Genomic DNA, 13,618 nt, shown 5'->3' on the forward strand with positions numbered 1-13,618 from the left:
TGCTCTACCACTTGAGCCACTTTCGGTTTTCTGGTGGTTCATTGGATGTAAAAGAGTCTCACTGACTTTCCTGCCCAGGCTGGCTTTGAACTGTGATCCTCAGATCTCAGCCTCCTGAGTAGCTAGGATGACAGACGTGAGCCGCCAGGGCCAGCGTTTGGGTGCTGGGCTTAGGGTGTTTCTTATCTGATGAAAGTTTCAAGCAACTGAAGAGCAGGACTGAGAATTACCTGGTGGATTTTGAAGAGAAGACAATGTTTCATTGTAGCTGGGCCAGGCCTTGTTAGCTCAATCAATCAATCTATCTATCTATCCATCCACCCATCCATCTATCCGTGCATCCATCCTTCTATCTTTCCATCCGTGCATCCACCATTTGCTCAGTTCCCATATATATCACAGATAACATATCATAGATACATACATCTCTGTTTATAGATAAATATGTTTTGAAGTGCCGGGCTTTTGTTTCCAGGCTTCCCGGTCCTTTTTGCAAGTGCTCCACTACTCAGCCAGGCCCTCAGCCTGGGCTCTCTCCAGGAGGAGATACTACTCCCCCAAACCTACGCTGACTCCCACATTCTTTTTTTGTTGGTTGGTCGTGGGGCTTGAACTCTGGGCCTGGGCGCTGTCCTCAGCTCTTCAGCTCAAGGCTAGCACTCTACCACTTGAGCCACAGTGCCACTTCCGGCTTTTTTCTTTTTCTTATGTGGTACTGAGGAATCGAACCCAGGCCTCAAGCATGCAAGGCAAGCGCTCTACCACTGAGCCACCTTCCCAGCCCCTGACTCCCACATTCTTCAGGGGCTTCCCTCCCCCCATTTCCTTCCATCTATCTCCTCCTTCAACCCTCAGCTGGGATTGAGGAGCAGCCCTGTTCTCCCTGCTGCGACTGGTGAAGGTGCACCATCTTCCCGCTTCACCCTCTTTGAGCCGGCTCTAGAGGCCTTCTCCCCATCTGTCTGGTGGTGTTTTGATTTTGGGGGGAGGATGGGCTTTGGATAGATTCAATGTAGACCCACTGAGTGCCCGTCTTTACAGTACTCATCATTATGATTCGTTTCTCCAATCCTCTGCCTTCTATAAAAGCAGAGAGACGCTGATTCTCAGGTCACCCAGGTCACCTAAGTCAGGGCCCTGGACAACGGAGGGCTCCACACTGTGACATCATCAGTCAGCACCACTCCCAACCCAAGCTCCCACAGGTGGGGGGAGGAGGGTTGGGGGGAAGGGACTGTCCCCCTCCCCCACCACACACAACAGTACGTTGAGTCTTGAGTCTTCCCTTCCACTCTTTCGTGTTTCCCCTGGGTTTTGACTCACGTCAGGTGTACAACGTCTGCTGGTGACCAGCTAGACGGCGGATGGACATCTCAGGGTAGGAGCCATGTGCCCTCCCCCCATGTGTGCCCCGCACCCCAGGGAAGAGATGACGCCCCCTATGTACTTTCAGAGATAGTTTGGAAAACTTAGGGGAAACTTAGGACTTTTTTAAGTTAGCAGGAAGAGGGAAGGAGAAGGACAGGTGGGCACAGAGGAAAGGAGGAGGGAGCCTGCGGGCCTCTCTGAGGGCCTGAATTCCTGCAGGAACTTCTGGAAGGATGGAAGAGGAGAGAAGGCAGGGAGGTGGAGGGGCTCTGGGGCTGGGAGCTGGGAGGAGGGCTGACCTCTCCAAAAACAACACCTGCCATCCTAGCCACCGCGGAGGCTGAGCTGAGGCTCACGGTTCGAAGCCAGCCATGGGTAGGAAAGTCGGGGAGACTCTTATCCCCAGTGAACCACCAGAAAAACCAGAAGTGTTGCTGTGGCCCAAGAGGTAGAGCGCTCACCTTGTGCAAAGACAGTGAAGAACAGTGCCCAGACCCTGAGTTCAAGCCTCAGGACCAGCAAGAGAGAGACAGAGAGAGAGAGGGAAGGAAGGAGGGAGGGAGGAAGGACTTTGCATGTTGCAAGACCACGCGGATGTGGGTCCTCATTTTGGCACACCGCTTCTAAGGTGGACTTGGTCCCTCGCTGTGTCTGTCTGCGCTCCTGCTTGCTTGGGGACCTGCAGAATCCCTCCTTCCTTCCTTCCCGCCGCTGCAGGCCTCGGCCCGGGGCTCCCGCACCCGCACACCTCGGTCTTCCAGGCAGCCTGGCCTACACTGCCTGGGCAGCGCCAGGCCTGGGCGCGGGGCGCGGGGCAGGTCGGGGGGCCCAGTGTCCCCTCCCCGCGCGCACACACGTACCATTCGCTGGGGTCGGGGCCCCGCAAGGCCCTGGCGGCGGCGGGGTCGGCGGCGGGGTCGGAGGAGCAGGAGGAGGAGGAGCAGGAGCAGGAGCAGGAGGAGGGCGGCGGCGGCGGGCGCGCGGCGGGGGCGGCGGGGTCGCGGCCGTGCACCTTCATGTGCTTGCGCAGCGAGCTGGGGTGCGTGTAGGACTTGTCGCAGCCCCGCACCTTGCACAGGTACGGCTTGTCGCTCGTGTGCACGTGCGAGTGCTTCTTGCGGTCGCTGCTGTTGGCGAAGCGCCGCTCGCAGCCCTCGAACTCGCAGCGGAAGGGCTTCTCGCCTGGGGCGGAGAGGGGAGGGGGAGGAGGGGGCACAAGGCAGAGACATCAGTGTGCAGCCCTGGCTTTTCCCGGGGTGCCGACCCCCGGGCGCTCCCCTCCCCGTGCGCCCCCCTCCACGCGCCCCCCTCCCCGTGAGCCCCGCGCCCCCCTCCCCGTGCGCTCCCCTCCACGCGCCCCCCTGCGCCCTCCTCCCGCGCCCCCCTCCCCGTGCGCCCCTCTCCCTGTGCCCCTCTCCACGATCCCCCCTCCCCGCGCTCTCCTCCCCGTGCGCCCCTCTCCCTGTGCCCCTCTCCACGATCCCCCTCCCCGCGCCCTCCTCCACGCGCCCCCTCCCCGCGCGCCCCCCTCCACACGCCCTCCCCCCCACGATGGGCCCGGGGCAGGGTGAGGGCAGGGCGGGGAGGAGGGGCCCAGGGGCCCTTCCATCCCAGCCCCTTTTCCAGCCTAGACCTGGGTCCCCAGGAGGGGTTCGCGGGCTCCCGGGGGGCCCAGGGCCCCTGCGCGAGGTCAGGGGTCGCGCTGCCCACGCGCCCCGCGGCTCCGCCCGGCGCCCCCACCCAGGCCCGGGCGACGCGCCCCGCGCGGGGCCGTGGGCGCTGGAGGCCGGCGCGGCCCACACACACAGAGACTCACTCAGCACCCTCCTCCCCCGGTCCCCCCCTCCCCCGGTCCCCCCTCCTCCCCCGGTCCCCCCTCCCCCGGTCCCCCTCCTCCCCCGCCCCCCTCCTCCCCCGGTCCCCCCCTCCCCCGGTCCCCCCTCCTCCCCCGTCCCCTCTCCTCTTCCCCGTCCCCCCTCCTCCCCCGCCCCCCTCCTCTCCCCCGCCCCCCTCCTCCCCCGTCCCCCCTCCTCCCCCGTCCCCCTCCTCCCCCGGTCCCCCCCTCCCCTCCACACGCAGCAGCCTTTCTCCAAATCCCGCCTAAACCCGCCGAGCCCTGTCCGGGGCGGAGGGCCGGGAGGGGTTCCCATTCGCGACCGCGTGGGTGACGTCTCCCCCACGGTCCCGGGGGCCCCGAGCCGCGGAGCTCGGCGGCGCGGCCTCCGCCCGGCCCCGGCGCGGTCGGTCGGGGGTGCGCGCCAGGCCGGGCTCCTCCGCGGGGCGCCGGCGCGGGGGTCGGGCCCGGCCGGCCCCGGGTGGAGATCGGGGCCCCCGGCGCGGGCGTCGCCCGTGGGGGGCGGGGGCCCCAGCAGCCCGGAAGCCCCGGTTCTGCGCGCCGCGGCCCGGCTGCGTGCGGGGCGGGGAGGCGTCGCGCTGCGGGCGGATCGCGCGGCCGGGCGAGGCGCCGCCGCCGCCGCTTCCCCAGGGCTGGGCGCCGAGTTCTTCTCTTCCCGGCGGGACGGGACAAACAAAGCCGCCCGGCCCGGCCCGCGCGGGCTCCGGCGGGGCCAGAGGTGCGTAGGGCACAGCCCGGGCCGGGCGGGGACCCCCGCGCCCCCCGCGCGCTCGCCGGGCCGGGGGGGGGAGCCGCGTCCCCGGGTGCCCGCCCCCCACCCCGCGCGGTCCTCCCGCGCCCCGCGAGGCCCGCGGCTGGGTTCGTCTCCTGGGCGGGAAAGGCCGGAGGAGAGGGGTCGGCGGGGACCCCCGGGCCAGACCCCGCCGCGCCCCCGTCCCGCCCGCCCCGAGGCCCGGGCCGCGCGCCGCCGGGGAAGCGATTTCGCCCCAGACGAGAAGCGAGGGAGACGGGGACGGGGCGAGGGGAGGCGGCCGGGAAGTTAGCGGGGGAGGGGGGGCAGGCGAGGCCGCCCCCCGGCGCCCCCTCCCCGGCCCCTCCCCCGGTCCTCAGCGCTGCGCCCTGGGTGGGTGGAGATGGCGATGGGGCCGGGCGGGGCTCACCGGGCGGCCTGCGCCCCGCGCGCACCGGGGAAGGCCCGGGGCCTCCTTCCCGGCCGTGCGCCCCGGCGAGGGGACGCCCACCGGCCCCCACCCCGGCCGGGCCCCCGCCCCCACCCCCCGCGCCCGGCTCGCCGGCCGGCCGCACCATTGTTCCCGGCTGGCTACGGAACGGAGCGGTTCGGGGAGCCGGACGCCGCCCCGGACGCCAGGCCCGGGCTTGGGATCGGAGAGAATCGCCACTCCGGAGAGGATCCGGCTCCCGTCCGCCGACTGCCGCGACTGGAGGCAAGGAGACGCCACGGATGTGTGGAGAGGCCACGATTGTCCTTGGGTGCAGGCCGTCCGGTGGGGATGTCTGCCGCGCGCCCGGCAGGCCGCGGGGGAGCGGGCTGGACGAGGCGCTCCGACCGGTTACAGACAATTAACGGATACATTGTTTTTCTTTTCCAAGCGCGTCGGGACCGCGGGGCCCCGCGCCAGGCGCCGCGCGCCGCCTTCCGTGCGCCCCGGCTCCCCGCGTCTCCGCTGGAGGTCGATGTGCGCTCGGAGTTTTCACCATTTTCTGCTTCACGGACTTCAAACAGTAGCCGGCTAAGCGCAGTAAAAGTCTGTTTGTTTAAAAAGCCCTGTCATTAGAGATGAGTCCTTTCTCCCGGCTCGGGACCGCGCTGTCCGTCTCCAGGTCTTCGGCTGCCAGCTCGGCGAGTGGCCGCGCAGGCCTGCGGGCTGGGCCGAGGCCGCCGCCGCCGCCTCCTCCTCCTCCTCCTCCTCCTCCTCCTCCTCCTCCTTCCCTGGGGCTGGAACTCCAGGACAGAAGGCCAGACAGACGCCTGGGAAAGGATGCTTGTGGGGTGGGGGGACCCAGAAAGAATTGGGGGGGAGGAGGGGGGAAACGTTGCTGGAAAATGGAAGGCACAGATTTCCACGCGTACGTCGGCCTCGCCCGCCTCCAGCCGGCCTGGGCGGAGGCTGGGCGCGGAGGACGGCCTGGGCGAGGCTGGGCGCGGAGGAGGCTGGGCGCGGAGGAGGCTGGGAGCGGAGGAGGCTGGGCGAGGCTGGGCGCGGAGGAGGCTGGGCGCGGAGGAGGCTGGGCGCGGAGGAGGCTGGGCCGGGCTGGGCGCGGGGGAGGCTGGGCGCGGAGGACGGCCTGGGCGAGGCTGGGCGGCGGAGGAGGCTGGGCCGGGCTGCTGGGCGGCTGTGCCCACCGCGCTGGAGCCCCCGAGCCCGGGTCCATTTCCTCTCCTCTTCCCCGCCCCCCTTCCTCCCTTCTAAATGGGAGAGGGGGAGAGGCTGTGACTCCAATAACTTCCAGGGAGGGGGAGTCACGTCGCGGCTGCTGGACGAATGGACGTAACGTACACACGCGCATGCACACGCACGCACACACATGCGCACTCACACGCTCACACACGCGCGCACTCACACGCGCACACGCACACGCGCACACGCACTCACACGCACACGCGCGCGCACTCACACACGCACACGCGCACTCACACACGCACACGCGCACACTCACACGCACACGCGCGCGCACTCACACACGCGCACACACGCATACTCACGCACACGCGCGCGCGCCGATCTGCAAGTGTGGCCGCCTCTCTCCCGCCGCAGAACAGCTCGCCGGGGTGAGGAGGGCCGTGGACACCCCGGGGCCGGGGCCCCGACCGAGCAGGACCCCAGTGCGGCCTCGGCCGCCGCTCGTGCTCGCGTGTGCGGAGGCGCGGGGCCCGGGTGCGGGGTCGGCGGCCCGGCCGGAGTGGGCGAGTGCGCACCACTCCAGGGGGATCGGGAAGCGTCCACACACACCACACACACACGGCTTCCAGAACCTTCTGCGAGGATGCGACTGGGGTCCTCTGTGGAGGGCTTCTGGAGACGAATCGCCCCCCCCGCCCGTCCTTCCCCCTCCCCGGGGCCCCCGCCCCGCGCGCCCCGCGCCCCGGCCCCCCGCCCCGGCCCCGTCTCCGGCCCCGTCCCCCCCGGGCCCCGTCCCCCCCCCCCGGGCCCCGTCCCCTCCCCGCCCTGGCCCCGTCCCCCCGGGCCCCGTCCCCCCCCCGGGCCCCGTCCCCCCGGGCCCCGTCCCCCCCCCGGGCCCCGTCCCCCCGGGCCCCGTCCCCCCCGTCCCCGTCCTCCCCCCGTCCCCGTCCCCCCCGGGCCCCGTCCCGTCCCCGTCCCGTCCCCCCGTCCCCGTCCCCCCGTCCCCGTCCCCCCCGTCCCCGTCCCCCCCGTCCCCGTCCCCCCCGTCCCCGTCCCCCCCGTCCCCGTCCCCCCCCGTCCCGTCCTCCCCCGTCCCCCCCGTCCCCGTCCTCCCCCCGTCCCCCCCGTCTCCGTCCTCCCCCCGTCCCCCCCGTCCTCCCCCCCCCGCCCGCCCCGCGCACTGACCTGTGTGCGTCCGCTTGTGGATCTTGAGGTTCTCGGAGCGCGCGAAGACCTTGCCGCAGGCGGGGAAGGGGCAGGGGAAGGGCTTCTCGCCCGTGTGCACGCGCAGGTGGTTCACCAGTTTGTACTTGGCCTTGAAGGCCCGGCCCAGGCGCGGGCACGGCTCCCAGCGGCACACGCGTCCGGGCTGCTCGGGGCCGCCGACGTGCTCCGCCGCGACGTGCGCCGCCAGCTCGGGCACCGAGCCGAAGGTGCGCGCGCAGGCGCGGCGCGGCTCGGTCCAGCGGCAGGCCAGCGCGGGCTCGGCCGGCCGGCGCGGGGGGCGCGCGGGGCGCGCGGCGGGGGCGGGCGGCGGGCACGGCGCCCACGCGCCTCCGTGCAAGGCGCGGCCCGGCCCGGGCCCCGCGGCCCCCGCGACCCCCGCCGCGCCGGGGCCGTCGCCGAGCAGCTGGGCGCCCAGCGCGCCGCCGCCTGCTGTGGGGACAAACGGCGCGCGCGTGAGCCGGGGCCCGGCCGGCGGTGACCCCCGACCCCTGCGGTGACCCCCGACCCTGACAGTGACCCCCGACCCCGGCGGTGACACCTCCCACCCGGGCAGTGACCCCCCGACCCCGGCAGAACCCCCATCCTGGCGGTGACCCCCGACCCTGACAGTGACCCCCGACCCTGACAGTGACCCCCGACCCTGACAGTAAACCCCCGACCTCGGCAGACCCCCCCGACCCTGACAGTGACCCCCGACCCCGGCGGTGACACCTCCCACCCGGGCAGTGACCCCCCCCACCCCGACAGAACCCCATCCTGGCGGTGACCCCCGACCCTGACAGTGACCCCCGCCCCGGCAGAGACCCCCCCACCCCGGCAGAGACCCCCGGATCCCTGGCAGGGACCTCAGTCCTGGTGGAGGCCTCCCGTGATGATCTTCCCTCCCTGCCCTCCTCCCTTCCTCCTCCCCTCCTCCCCATCCTCCTCCCTCCCCTCCCTTCTCCCCTCCTCCCTCCCCTCCCCCCTCCCCTCCTCCCCATCCTTCCTTCCTGCCTCCCTCCCTCCTCCTCCCCTCCTCCCCTCCTTCCTCCCCTCCTTCCTCCCCTCCTCCCCTCCCCCCTCCCCTCCTCCCCATCCTTCCTTCCTGCCTCCCTCCCTCCTCCTCCCCATCCTCCTCCTTCCCCTCCTTTCTCCCCTCCTCCTTCTCCTCCTCTCCTCCTCCCCTCCTCCCCTCTTTTCTCCCCCCTCCCCTCCTCCCTTCCTCCCCTCCTCCCTCCCTCCCCTCTACCCCTCCTTCCTCCCCTCTTCTCTCCCCTCCTTTCTCCCCTCCTCCCTCCCCTCCCTCCCCTCTTCCCCTCCTTCCTCCCCTCCTCCCCTCCTCCCTCCCCTCCTCTCCCTCCTCCCTTCCCTCCCCTCCTCCCTCCCTCCCCTCCCTCCTCTCCTCCCTCCCTCCTCCCTCCTCCCTCCCCTCCCCTCCTCCCTCCCCTCCCACCCCTCTTCCCCTCCTTCCTCTCCTCCTCCCCTCCTTCCTCCCCTCCTCCCCCTCCTTCCTCCCCTCCTCCCCTCCTCCCTCCCCTCCTCTCCCTCCTCCCTTCCTTCCCCTCCTCCCCCCTCCCTCCTCTCCTCCCTCCCCTCCTCCCCTCCTCCCCATCTGGGGTCTGTGAAGCCCACATGAGATCCCTAGTCGGGAAGCAGCAGTGGGCGCTGGGAGATGAACAGAAGGGGCCAGGCGGGAATGATGGCCCACCACCCATCCCTCCCCTCCCCTCCCCTCCCTCCCTCCCTCTCCCCCATACCCTCTCCTCCCTCCCTCCCTCCCTTCCTCCCTCTCTCACACACACTTTCTCTGACCCCCACTCCCTCCCTTCCTCCTCCTCTCTCTCATCTCTGTCTGTCTGTCTGTCTCTCTCTCACACACACACTTTCTCTCACCCCCTCACTCCCTACCCCAACAGCTGCTCAGCCCCTCCGCTAGGCCCCTGGCTGGGATTCCTTCCTCTCTCCTCCCGCCTGCCCCTTGCAGGTCGAGGCTGTGGGCTGGGGAGGGAGGCCTGGCCTGGCCTCACCGCCGTCCCCCCTCCCCCCCCCCCCCGCAGGCCCACGGGGGAACAGTGGCAGATCAACGGGGGTGGGAGAGCAAGAAAGTCCTGGAGAAGCAGCCTGGGCCGTTTTATTTTATTTTCTCATATTCTCTGAAAAGTCTTCCCCACTTCCCCTGCTTGCCACCCAACCCTTCCTCCCATCCCCGCTCGCCTCACCCCCCCCTAAGTCTGTCCGTCCAGCCCCTCCTGCCAGTGTCCACCTTCCAACTCTGCAGCTGAACATCTGGTCCCTGATTCCAGCCAGGAATGGGCACCAGGCAGCCTGGCCGCCAGGCTCTAGCCCAGGCCCAGGCCCGGAGATGGCGTCCACCAACAGCTCAGGACACTTGTTGCCCTGTCTGCCTTGTCTGTCTTCATGCTGGCCAGTGGTGGAGAATGCATTTCACAGTCCCGGGACTCTGGGAGGCTTGGGGTGGGGGGCGGCTGGCCTCCAGCCTGGCCCCCAAATCCAGCGGCCCGGCCCCAGTGGTGGCGTTGTGGGGGGGGGGGGCCGTGAGTGGAGGAAAAACTTCAGTTCTGGTCCAGTGGAGTGTGGCCTGAGCAGGAGGCAGTGTCCTTTGTGTGCGGGACCAGCCAGGGTCAGCTGCTGCAGTCTGTCCAGAGATTTAAAAGGCTGCAGCCCCGACCCCTTCCTGCTCCCCGTGGTTGAAAAACGCCAGCCAAAAATATTCAGACCTCCCTGACTGCAGAAAACAAAACAAAACAAAACAAAAAGCTCCCAGGCACACAAAGTCCTGGATTATTATTTTTTAAAAGAAATTCTAAGGAATTTCTCGCAGAGGAAAAAAGTTGGGGCTGATTCTGGGGTTCACCCAGGAGTGGAGAGCACCCCTCCACAGCCAAGCCTACTGGACACTATGTGATGGGTTTTACAGAAGAGAGATTTGAGCTTCTGCCTCTCCAGCGGGAAGAGCTCCATTCTCAACACGTTCTGTGCGTGCATCTTGTTTTTCTTTTTCACTTTTCAAGGAGAGCGTTGGACGGTAGACCAGGCCCTTCCTGCTCTCCACACCCGCCCCCCCCCTCCCTAGCAGGGTTGAAACCTTTCCAAGCCGACTCCCCGGCCTCTCTAGGAGCTTCCCCTTCCTCTAAGACGGCTCCAAATCTCCGTGAATTGTTTCCGGTCGGGAAAGAAGCAGCTGTCCCGAGCAGTCAAGGTTAAACGCTCAGGAAGAACTCCAAACACAAACAAACAAAACCCCAAACCCAGGTCCCCCTGTTCCTTCTCCAGCCCTCCTTGTGCGAGGGACTCCTACCATCCCCCCTCCACACCCCAGGAACTGACCACGGACAGCGTGTGCAGCAGTGCTCTTCTGTCCCAGCCCAGCCATTATTCTGTTTGTCTTCCACTTGAACGTAAGGAGCGTGCAAGGAAGGGTGGCCGTGGTGTGGACTGACACACTCCCCCCCACTCCGCCCTTCCCCATCACCAGGAGCTTCGAATCTCAGCTCTGACAGGACAGACATCTGTTTTAGACTGCAGACACTTCTGGAAAGGCCCGGTGAGCCTGTCTGTCTATCGCCTCGCCACGTCCTGTGCTGCTCTTAATCGTAACAGAGGGAAACGTGGCTTTTCCATTAGCAGCGTGAGAAGGGAAGATGTATTCTTTCTTTAGTTTTTTTTCCCTTTTTCCCATCCAAGTTTCTGGATCTCCTGAATTCTCAACTCTGACTCTGTAGACTCCTGGCCATAACACAGCCTGGGCTTTATCTACAGAAGCGGATTCTGTCTGCTAGACTCTCTCTCTCTCTCCCTGGCTAAACTTGCCCTTGAAAAGCGATGAACATGTGTATGACTTTCTGCTCCACCAGCAAAAGGGTAGACACATCTGAATCAGCCAAAAATCACTGACAGTAGGCCGGGCCCCCTGGAGCTCCCTTCCAGACGCGGCCGCCTTCGCTTTGAGCCAGGCAAACATCTGCACCCATTCTGGGTAGATGTTTCTCCAGTAGCCAGAGGTCATTCGACCCCGTGGGTCACAGAGGTGCTCAGCCCTCACACCTTCCCTAGTAACATATGGCCGGCAGTTCGCATGAATGAGCAGGGCCGTGAGACCCGACATTTTTTTTTTATTCCTACAAGGACATTTTCCGAGAGGGAGTGGCACAGGATTTAAAAAAAAGGGGGGGGGAATGGGTGCTGTCTTGTTTAGTTTTTAAACCCATGAATATTTCCAAACAAGGAACTTTGGTGGTTAGGTCAGGGTCTTCAAGAGGTATCTCTCAAAGAAGCCCCTGCACAGTTATCAAACTGACCCACAGGCATAGAAGTACAGATGTCGTGGAAACATACATACACATATGTATGTATGTATGTGTGTGTATGTATGTGTGTGTGTGTATGTGTCTTCCAGGGGATTCCCCTTGAAGATCTCAGAATTCCAAGACTGAGTTTGCCAGAAGCGATACCCGTCCCACACTGGTCCTCCGAATCTGCCTGTCACTGGCCCCTTTCCCCGCCATTCAACGTTTTGGCTGGAGAATACACCATTCCTAACCTTGCCTTGCGTTCAAACAGGGAGGGGGGGTCCCTTTTCTGCTTAATTTTCAGAGAAAAGGAGTATTGTGCAGCCCTGGGGTGTTCACCAGATGTCAGAGAGAAAGCACCGGAAGCTCTGGAGAAGGCCGGGGAGCAGCCTCCACCGCCAGCCTCGCCTAGTCTTCAGATTCTGCCCCCAGCCTTCTCCGTGCCCTCGGTCCCAGAATCATGGCCTAGGCACCTGGGCTCACCGTGAATGGTGTAAACAAGGGACTCTGGAGCCCTGCTTTCCAGAAACAGGACATTTGGTGGCTCTGCCATCTGTCAGAGCCCCTCCTCGGACTGGCAGAAATGCCTGAGCTCTCTGCCCGGGAGAAAGGAAGAGAAAGTAGAGGGAGTATAGGTCGGTGGCTGGGCTCTTTTTGTGTTTCCTCCCAGTGTTGATCTTTGACACAACGCTAAAGGGAGATGATCCACGGCTACCGTGCTGCTGAGGAGCTGTGGGCCTGGCCCAGGACATTCTGAATCTTCCTCTTCTAGTTATACAGGCACCAGAGCCCGTCCCGGGCTCTATGTCTGACTAGGTGATCATACCACATGTGAACTATATCTCTGGGAAGGCTTTTCATTCATGGACATCAGTTGTTGCTATCTAGTCTCGTGGAAAAGAAATCTCTGCTATCTAGTCTTAAGAAAGAAGGACAGCCCCTGCAGTCAGTCACAGGTCCCAGCCCAAGCTGTGCCAAGAAGATGAGTTCTATCAGGATTTTGTAAAGGACTGGGGGTGGGGAGGGGAAAGGATTCTCTTCTTCTCTGCTCTGGAGAGTTGTGGGTGGGCTTCAACCATCATTCATGGACCAGAGCATGGAAGAAAATATGTTTGGATAGAATTTAATTTCCAGCCAATGTTTCTGTGGTATGTCTTTGAACAGGCGATGAGGAGACATTGCTAAAGAAATCTACCCAAAACAGCATTCAAGGGTGGAGACAATTACATTTACATAAGAACCACATCGCATCTCTCTGGAGACTTCAGCCATCAAATCATCCCCAAATAATAGAACAGAGCCGTTTTCCTGCGTTATTCACTTAACTTCTGTCAAGAAGGGCACCCTGCCTACCAACAGGGAGACAGCTCTGGAGCCAACCCCGGGCTTAGTGGTAGGGTAGAAAGCAGAACAGTCTGGCCTGGAAAGGGAAAACACCCAACCCTAAATCAGATGCTTGTTTGAAATGGAATATTAAATTAAATTCTTCACAATGAAGGTATTCCTGACAGAGTGACTGTCAGTCACTCCCTGGCCAGACACCACCCCATTGTGCGACCGTCCATCCAAACTGCCACATTGCAAAAGGCTGGTGTCCCTGCTCCTGGTGTAAACCCCATCACGGAGATCAAAGCCAGCGTCTTTAATGGAAGCCAATACATGTCAAACCTCATTCCAATCAAATCGTCCGGAAATGAATTCAAGATGAATATGTCATCGAATAATGCGACCGTGGAACTGCAGAAGGTCAGGGGTGGTTGTTTCGACGACGAGAGGAGTCGTCAGATATTAATTCTGGAAGCCTTCAGCTGAGGAAGGCAATGGTGGGGGCCGGTTAGCAGCTGCTAGTGGGATGTTTTGTCATTGAGTTGCGTGCAAACCCAGCCAGCACCAAGGTGTGTGTGGCTCACGGAGTCTCACTGAAACTCAAGCAGCACATCCAAGCCCCAAACCTCAGCAGAAGACCAGACACGACTTCATATATTCAGACGTGCGTTCACGTGTGTGCGCACACAGGAAAACAATCCTCCCCCGAGCTCCAGCGAGTCAGTGGTTAAAAGAAGATGAGAACTTACCCAACTCTTTCAGAGTGTTTCGGTAAAGACGTAAGCGTCTCCTCATCACCAGCGAAGTCTTGTATCTCATGTTCTGACTTTGGGCCTGGTGGGGAAGGGAGGAGATGTCATTACTTAGACAAATGTCACACAGGAGTGGGTAGTGAGTTCTGTGGCCTGCAGGTCCACAGGAAAGAAAAGTGAGAGCCCTGGAGCGTCATTCCATCTTCCTTTGGCCATTGTCCAATTTGGAAGCTGAAGAGAAGCACTCTGATGGGAATTTGCCCGCATGGATTGCAAAATGATGTGTCTTTGGTCGGGGGAGAAAAAAAAAGTACCGAAACATCCTAATTTCCCAGCTAGGATTTCATATGAAATCCTGCAGGTAGAAGTGTTCCATTAGCGTCTAAAAATAAATACAATACAATAAAACTCTGCCACATCTCGAATTTAAAATTACTG

General features: G+C 63.9%; 1 protein-coding gene across 1 annotated transcript; it reads right to left on the reverse strand.

Moving 5' to 3' along the window:
• Window positions 1-2,326: 2,326 nt before the first annotated feature.
• On the reverse strand, window positions 2,327-13,343 carry LOC138815922 (zinc finger protein ZIC 4-like; the record flags this gene model as incomplete). The annotated part of the gene is made up of 4 exons (XM_070005301.1): window positions 13,178-13,343; window positions 12,905-12,910; window positions 6,772-7,434; window positions 2,327-2,550 (listed from the first exon to the last, which is right to left on the reverse strand). Coding segments are annotated over exons 1-4 (963 nt in total), but the record flags the coding sequence as incomplete, so codon positions are not given.
• Between the last annotated feature and the right edge of the window lie 275 nt (window positions 13,344-13,618).

Source organism: Dipodomys merriami, unplaced genomic scaffold (genome assembly GCF_024711535.1).
Source record: "Dipodomys merriami isolate MVZ:Mamm:240054 unplaced genomic scaffold, mDipMer1.0.p SCAF_68, whole genome shotgun sequence".
Taxonomy (NCBI): domain Eukaryota; kingdom Metazoa; phylum Chordata; class Mammalia; order Rodentia; family Heteromyidae; genus Dipodomys; species Dipodomys merriami.